This window comes from Trachemys scripta, chromosome 6 (genome assembly GCF_013100865.1).
Source record: "Trachemys scripta elegans isolate TJP31775 chromosome 6, CAS_Tse_1.0, whole genome shotgun sequence".
NCBI lineage: Eukaryota > Metazoa > Chordata > Testudines > Emydidae > Trachemys > Trachemys scripta.
Window position 1 is genome coordinate 118,585,117 of NC_048303.1, and position 8,269 is coordinate 118,593,385.

At 50.5% G+C, this 8,269-nt stretch overlaps 1 protein-coding gene across 1 annotated transcript; it reads left to right on the forward strand.

Annotated features, from left to right (window-relative positions):
• The first annotated feature begins 218 nt into the window (after window positions 1-218).
• On the forward strand, window positions 219-8,058 carry LOC117879225 (perilipin-3-like). The gene is made up of 8 exons (XM_034774255.1): window positions 219-246; window positions 1,708-1,784; window positions 2,314-2,509; window positions 3,999-4,081; window positions 4,435-4,720; window positions 5,949-6,136; window positions 7,070-7,198; window positions 7,307-8,058. The coding sequence occupies exons 2-8, from the start codon at window positions 1,722-1,724 to the stop codon at window positions 7,679-7,681; spliced, it is 1,320 nt and encodes a 439-aa protein (XP_034630146.1). The 5' UTR covers window positions 219-246; window positions 1,708-1,721; the 3' UTR covers window positions 7,682-8,058.
• Window positions 8,059-8,269: the final 211 nt, after the last annotated feature.

Below are 8,269 nucleotides of genomic sequence, written 5' to 3' on the forward strand. Positions count from 1 at the left end.
GGAACCTATGAATCGATAATATCAGGGCTCCATTAATACCTGTTGTTTTTGTTAAGATGACTGAAGGGGAAAAGGCATTTCCTACAAAGCAACTCATTGGTCAGGGTGGAGAGTTCTGATTTCTTTCTGGTGCTGTCTGTCTAGGCCTGCCCTCTGATGACATCAGCACTGGTATATAAAGGCTGAGCAGCACTTGTACTCTGTACCATTGCAGGATCTGAGAACTGACTGGAGAACCTTGCTGAGGTAGGCTGTGGTTTTTATTGGAACAGCTTTGTTTACCTGTCTGTTGGGCAGAGGGGTCATTTGGCCTGTTCGGAAGTGTTTGGTGAAGATTTTTTTTTTTGAGCTGTGAAATGTGTGGTTTTAATTTAACCTATTTCAGTGTATGGCATCTGCACTACTAAGAAACCAACTCTAGACTTTAGTACAGGCCTAGAAGGGAGATGCTTAGAGAAGAAGGTTCTTGAGTTTGTCTTGTGATCTGTGAAACCTGGATTAGTGAAGAGGAAAGAAGTGGAAGTCATGAGACTTTTCAATCCAGAGTGTCATGTTAGTCCTAATGCTGCCTAGTCACCCTTCCTGGGTGAAACTCTTCTCTTCTTTCCCCCCCCCCCCCCCCCCCCCAAAAAAAAAACAAAACAAACACCACCAACCAAAAACTCTTAAGGTTTATGGCTTTGAGATCTTGATTAATCATCTGCAGATGGGGAATTACCTGCCTTGGGAAGCTGAATCAATTAACCAGTCTTAATCAATGATCTTAGTAAGGCAGGGCTAATGAGAAACAAGGGGAATATGATCATAGAAAAGACAAATTTGCTTCTTTAGGTGAAATTCTGATGGGGCTTTAAATCTCTGTATCAAGTGGTCTTACTCTCTAATTTCTGGTCAATAACTCTGGTGCCTCTAGCTAGGGGACTTCACAGTGTGAGGATGGGAGTCCTTAACCACTTAGAAATGGTCCTGTGGTGATGGTCACAGGGTTGCTGTCTTTTTGCAGGTGGATGTTTACCTTCCATTAGGCTTGTTTTCAAGCTTAGTAGCTGGTATCTCATGTACTTAAGGGAACTCCTCCCTTCAAGCTTGTCTTCTAACTCTAAACCTGTCTTTCTCTGTGAACCCCACATGAGGGGAAATGCTATAAACAAGGCAAACTGCTTTTGGTCCCCATTTTGACCATATTTCTGTATGCAGTGTAAGAATGAAATCCTATCATTTGATCTCCTAGCTGCCTGATGGTTGGTCGGTGAGCTTGGTTGGCTGTATAATCTCATTTCAATCTCTTTTAATGATGTTGGACAGTTTAGCACCTGCTGGGGGAAGGAATTGTGGGTTTCTTGCTGATTGTGTGCTGCAGGAATCTGATCCAGCAACTGCAGAGAGTGACACTGCTGTTGTCACACTAACCTACACAGCCTTCATAGACCTGCCTGTGCCACTACCTGTGAGTTTGGCCACCCTGCTATAGCAGGAAAGTGGCATGACTGAGCTGCTGCATTGGTTGGCTGACTCTAGTCTCTTGGAGTAAACTAGAGTGGCTGAAAAGGTTACTGGTAAGATCTCTCCAATAGCTCTTCCAGGAGGACTCTGCCTTGGGCAATCTAGGAATGATCAGAAGCACTGTCTGCAGTTAAACTGTTAGTCTGGGCACTGCTTGTCTCCCTTGTTGGTAGGCTAACCTCTGTGACGTTCTCTCCACCACAGCATTTGGCTTCACCATGTCTTCTAACGAGAATGACGTTAAGGATGCTCCCTCAAAGAGTGGGGAGCAGGAGCAACAGGTGAGAGTGTTGGAAATCTGGCCAGTGAGAGCATGGTTCTATCGGCTCTTTTAGCCAGTTGTAATCCTATAGTGACTGCTGTAGTGGCTCTAGCCCCAGGCATATGGTGGTGGCAAACCAGCCTATGCCTAGACCTATGTAGCAGAACAAGAAGCACCGTCAGCCCTCCTGAGAAGTCCAGGTTCCAACTTGGCTGGTAAATCCAGATAGCTAATGTGGCCCACAGTAGTAGCTAACCATCACTCTGTCTGTGATGGGAACACAGTGCTGCCCCTCAACATGACTGAGCCTGGTTGCACTGAGGCCTGCCCCATCCTAGGAAGTCACTACACCATTAAAGGGCTCTCCAAGCAGTGGCTGAGAGACTTAATGCTCTGGTGTTACTGTGTCTGGCCTCCTTTGCCCAGGAGGCTACAGACCTTCAAATCTGAAGGGGGTGTTGGAGAGGAAAGGTAGCTGAGTACCCATAGTCCTGCACGCTAACCAGCAAGCAATGGTGGTCATGCCTCTCCTTTCATCCACCTGTTAGAACTTGGTGAGCAGAGTGGCCAGCCTGCCCATGGTCAGTGCTGCTTACGACATGGTCTCCACCACTTACACGTCCATCAAAGAGACCCACCCAGTCATCAGATCCATCTGTGATGTGGCAGAGACTGGAGTGAGGACCATCACCTCTGCCACAATCAGTGGGGCCCAGCCCATCCTGGACCAGCAGGCACCTCAGGGTGAGTGAAGGGGGGGCGGGGGAGGTGCTCCCATATGCAGGGGATGGGGAGTGAATTGCCAAGTGAGTCCCAAGAATGAACTGTCCTCCCCAGAGTGAGAAATGGGGCCTTCCTCTCCTTCATCCTGGGAGAAGGGCTCCCTGCTTCACCGGGTACCCCCCACTAAATCCATCTTGGGTATTCTGCAGCACCCATCCGCACAGCACATGAGTACCAAACACCCCTCTGAACCGTGGTCCGTGAGGGAAGTTGGCACTATTCAGTCACATGGGATCTGTTGTATACGCCAAATACAAAGAAGCGTGAATGAAGTTTCCTGATTGCTGGGGGTAGCACAGTCCAACACCGCCAGGCCAAAGCAGTTCCATGTCTTGGGCTTGTAATTGGCTTCATACGCAGCCTTATGATAGTGCTGTTGGCTCCTCCTTCAGGCACAACCCAGAGGCAGCAGTGGAATGGCCTCCTATGCCCCTTATGCTCAGCATGTCCACACGGAGATGGAACTCCGTTCATGTTACTGGCTTCACTTGAAATCCTGCTGTCCCAGCTCAAGGTGTCCCTGCCCTGAAGAGCTCCCAACATAAACATACCATGTAGCCTTCCTACCCAGTGCTGGTCACAATGCACAAGAAACAAACATGTCTGCATCTCCCTTAATTAATGGTGCAGAAACAACTCCACCAGGCCCCATAAGTGTGTGTGTGTGTGGGGGAGGGCGTGCTGCCACATCCCCTGGCTTGAAGTGGTTTCCATCATATGCAGGGTTTACAGTTCAATGGCTCTCAGCACCTGCACTATAAACACTGTTCCAGCCCCCTTGCTAGACCCTCTGGTACCAGCCACCAGAGAGGTGTCCCGCAAAGCTTAGTGTCAACCAGTGCTTGGCTGGAGCCTCCTACACCACTCCTTATCTGCCTCAGTCAGCTGACCCCATTCTCACAATCCCAACTCTGTCTCTGGTACTGTACTGGCTGACTTCTGTTTTCTTCCACACAATGTAACTCCCACAAAGCTTCCTGTGTGGTAAGGCTGAGCACTACCAGCCAAAAAGGTTTTCTCCAACAACCCACCCCTGGCCAGCCGCATAACTCCACGGGGGTGCAAACAGCCCCATGTTCTAGCTGGCAAGCCAGCACTGCTCCAGAACAGCGAGGTGCTGGAATGAACTGTCTGGAGGAGAGGTTGCTTTTCCCAAAGTGTCTTTCTCCCACCTGAGGGTCTTTCCCAGTGGCGGTAAATCACTCTTCACATGGGCGGCACAGCCTAGTGATCTCCTCACAAATGGGAGCAAGGACCACTTCCTGAGGTCTTGTCTGGCTCCAACACAAACTTACTCTAACCTCTGACTAGTTCACCTCTCTGCCCTCTCAAAGAGGAAAAGGAGGTGACCTCGCATGTATAGAGGGTACAATGAACTTGGGAACTCCCCTGGATGTACACATCCTACTGAAATGGAAAGGCTTTTGGTAACTAATCCTAGAACTGTTAGTCTCAACAGCCAGTGACTATGCCTGCGAGAGCCTGGACAAACTGGAGGAGAAGCTGCCTGTCCTCCAACAGCCAGATGACAAGGTAACTCTAGCCTTGGTTTCAGGGCTCCCTGTGGAGGGGAAGGGCTGTGGTGTGCAGGGGTTTGAGACCTGGTACTGCCCTAGCCGAGGAAGGCTCTGACGGACCACAGTTGCTGGGTTGCAGAAGCAAGCTGTTTCCGGGGACAGTCCATGCTGTCTCCACTAGCAGCATTGCATCAGCCAACAGATGCCTCTGTCAGGCAGAGAAAGAAATGAGCTGAGAAGTGGAGTTTCAGGCTGGCCAATGCCAGAGTTATTTCAGGGGGGAGGGGATTTCTCCTCCCCAATTTGGTGCCCAAGTGTAAGTGTCTAGCTTTTTGAGCAGACATAAACTGACCTTTCCTCTGCCTTCAGGTGGCCTCTGATGCCGAACAGCTAGTATCATCAACACTCACCTGTGCCAAGGATGCCGTCTGCAGCACGGACACTGGAGTGAAGGATGCAGTGACCAGCATGGTGGGTGTGGCCGAAGGGGCTGTCCAGGAGAGCGTGGAGGTGACCAAATCTGCCGTGACCAGCAGCGTGAGCACAGTGGTGGGCTCCAGCATGGGACAGACGATCCTGAGCGGTGTTGACTTGGTACTTGAGACGTCAGAGTCGTTGGTGGATCACTACCTCCCAATGACAGATGAGGAACTTGGTTAGAATGCTCCTACACTCTTCATAAACCTAAAATGTGACCCCTGGCTCAGATACCCCTACATAGGTTTTTGGTGTAGTCCTAAGGGTAACTTGGATAACAAGAAGCTTCATTTCCCCATTCCACAGATCAATGGTGGTGCTCATACTGTACCCATTGCTGTGATACAAGAGTTCAGTGCATTAAATAACATAACTTGCACTTGTCACACGGGGGGCGGGGGCTGCTTTTGTGGACCCCCTGATGTAGATTAGTAATACTAATGCTAAGCATAGCTCTCTCCCTTAAAAGTAAGGCTGGAGGTGTATCATCTGCTCAAAACCCAAGTGGTGGCTTTCAGATTCTGCCTAGGGCCAGCCTTGAGTGAGCTCCTGCACAAACTAGCTTTAATCTTGCTGTAGGTGGTTCTATCAAGCCAGAGAGCAGAGTGGTCAACTGTGACAACCCCCCCCCCCTCCCCGGCCCATTCTGGAGTCTTAGGCATTCCTGCAGATAAACCCAGATCAGTTCATGTGGTGCTTGTGAGATCTCCTGCTTGATGGCACTGTAGGGACTTCTGCTTGTGGTAGGCTGTTGCTGAAATTATGCATGGTTGCGTTTTGTAGCTTGGTGAGGCTTGCCTCTGTCTCATATAGACAGTACAGCTGCTCAGTTGAGAGGCAATGCAGGCCAGGTCACTGTGTCCAGATGAGATGCTGGATAGGAGCAGGGCCAGCTCCAGCTTTTTTGCTGCCACCCCAAGTGGCGAAGGAGGGAGGGGGTGAGCCATGATTGGTGGCAGCTCTGCTGTGCTGCTTCATTCTTCGGAAGCAGGTCCTTCCCTCCGAGAGGGACTGAGGAACCTGCTGCTGAAGACCCAGATGTGCTGCCCCTTGCTTGGGGCGGCCAATGGAACCTACTTCCTGTGCTGAAGCCTGGAGCTGGCCCTGGATACGAGATTGCTGTAGATAGTGCTATGCAAGAGCTCAGTGTAAACCTGAATTGGGAACACTTCTAGACTGGACTGACTCCATCAATTGTAGAAGTTCTAGTTCCCTTCAGTTAACTTCCCCTATGGCAGGTGTTTGAACTCCAATAAAGTCTGAAGGCCAAGCTTTCTCCAGCTCTCTGCTCTAGTACAGCCCAAACTAAAATAATACAGGAGTGGCTGGCTGGCACCAGGGCTGAAAGCATCCTGTGCGTGTCTGCTCCCTGCTGACTAGATCCTGGTCCTCCTGTTCCTTTCCAGCTAAACTTGCAGTGTCCCTGGAGGGGCCAGGAGAGGCTCCTGTTGAGCAGCAGAGTTACTACGTGCGTCTGGGTTCCCTTTCGAGCACGCTGCGCCAGCGAGCCTACCAGCACGCCCTGGGCAAGATGAGACAAGCCAGGCAGCGCACTCTGGAGGCCCTCTCCCAGCTCCAGCTAACCATTGACCTGGTAGGAACACTTCTCTCCCCCTGCCTCCCCACCAGGTCTGCTTTGGGTAAAGCCCTCTGTCTTGCTAGCTACATAGCTTGCTGTGTGTCTGTGAAGGCTTTTCCTTCACCCCTGCCCCTGGGTCTTGTCACATAGACTGAAAGCAGAAGTCCAAAGTGCAGGCAATGCGATGTTTATTGGGATTACTTCCAAGCAAGCGTATTTATAGTGCTACACACTGGCAGTCTGTTCCCCAGTGTCCCATTCCCAGCTCTCATACCAGAGCCTTACCCATGTTCCCTTCCCAGCTTTGATGCTGCAGAGCCTTTTTTGTCCCCATTCTCTTTCTTAGCAGGCCTAAATAGACCTGTAGTGGACACCCTTAGTCACACCTCTTGCACATTATGGTCACATTCCATTTTCGTCATAGGTGGGATGAAGACCCCAGACTTCTTTTGTATCCCATGGCCAGAGCACAACCTCGCTCCTTACCCAAGGCCAGTCTTTTCTTTGGCTTTTAGGGTTTTTTATATGCCTCTACCACGTTTTCTCCCTTCCCCCCACCCCCACCTAACTGGTTGCTTGACCTTGGCTTAAAATAGGAGCCAGGTAACCTTTCAGTGCATGCTCATATTACAGGGTATGGTGGGAGTGTAATACTCTAACTGTTCTTACTTGTTCCCATTATACTAACAAACCCATCTGGCCAGGCAAAAGCAACACCGTGTCTTTGTCCTTTGTTCACACATTAGTCTAGAATAGACTAATCAAAGTCAAACCCAAAATTCTATCCCAGGCTAACAGGCCTATATACCAACAGTGCCTGCCTGGCCTGAGCAGCCCCACTGTAGTAGTGGACGGTGAATTGAGTCCTGTGCACCAGCAGTTCCTCCCCTCACTATTAGCTGTGTACGTGTGACTTGTGGCTGTGGAATCGTATGTTCCCTCTCCTAGATGGAACGTGCCAAGCAGGCCGTGGATCAGAAGGCCCATGATGGGCAGGAGAAACTGCAGAAGATGTGGCTGGAGTGGCGCAAGGGCCAGCCAGGAGGCAGTGAGGACAATGGCTCACCGCAGCCAGAGGTATCCTTGTTCTCTTGCAGTGTTGCACTGCACCTTGTGTCTAGAGCATGTCATGACTGGAGTGAGGTTCACGTGCACCTAATCACTCCCTCCTCTCTCTCTCTACAGGAGATGGTGTCCCAGGCTCTAGCCACTTCCCATAACCTCATCCTGCAGGTGCAGACTGCCTGCCATAGCCTCCTGCCCAACATCCAGGGTCTCCCTGCCACTCTCCAGGAGAAGATTCAGCAAGCCTATGAGAACATGGGAGAGCTCCAGACTTCCTTCTCCAATGTCCAGTCCTTCCAGGAGCTGTCTGAGGGTATCCTGACCCAGACCCAGGAGAAGGTGACCAAAGCCCAGGAGTCCCTGGATGAGCTGCTGGAATACGTGATGCAGAACGTTCCCCTCACATGGATTGTGGGACCCTTTGCTCCTGCTGGAGACTCTACTGAGAAGGTGGAGGCACCGGCGGAGGCTGAGAAGGTGGAGGCAGAGGCCTGAAGTAGTGGCTGTATGGTGATCTAATGCAATACATCTCACTACTGCACAAATAGAGCTTAATGTTCAGTCAGAATAGTCTAGTCATAGTTGGCTTTGGGATCGGAGTCTCTGTTACTTTGCACACTGTATGTCCAGCTGTATGCACATGACTCTCTACAATGTATTTAAGGCTGTCTATCTTGTATTCAAGTCCCTACTTGCTAGAGCACCTCTGATGCTCTTCCTGGTGAGGTTTGAGTGGGAATAGCAATCTCTCTGATGCAGGCCCTAAGCTTTATGGCCTTAATGTCTCCTCCAAGGGAATGGGAACAGATCTCCAATCCCTTTATTTGGGAGACTTCTATCTCTGATCTTTCAAAGTCCTGGTAGGGCTTCCTCTGGCCTGTCTGTTAGGGGTATAAAAGGAGTGAGGGTGGGACCTGGTCTGCTTTCTGGTCTTCTTGCCCCTACTGTGCAAACACCTGACAGGATATCACAGACCCTCACCCTGGTTTCCCTTAAACTCCACTTCCCCTTGGAGTACAGCCTTAAGCATGGAAGCTCACTGCCTGTTCTGCACGTAGCATCTCCTGCTCCGCAGCACCATGC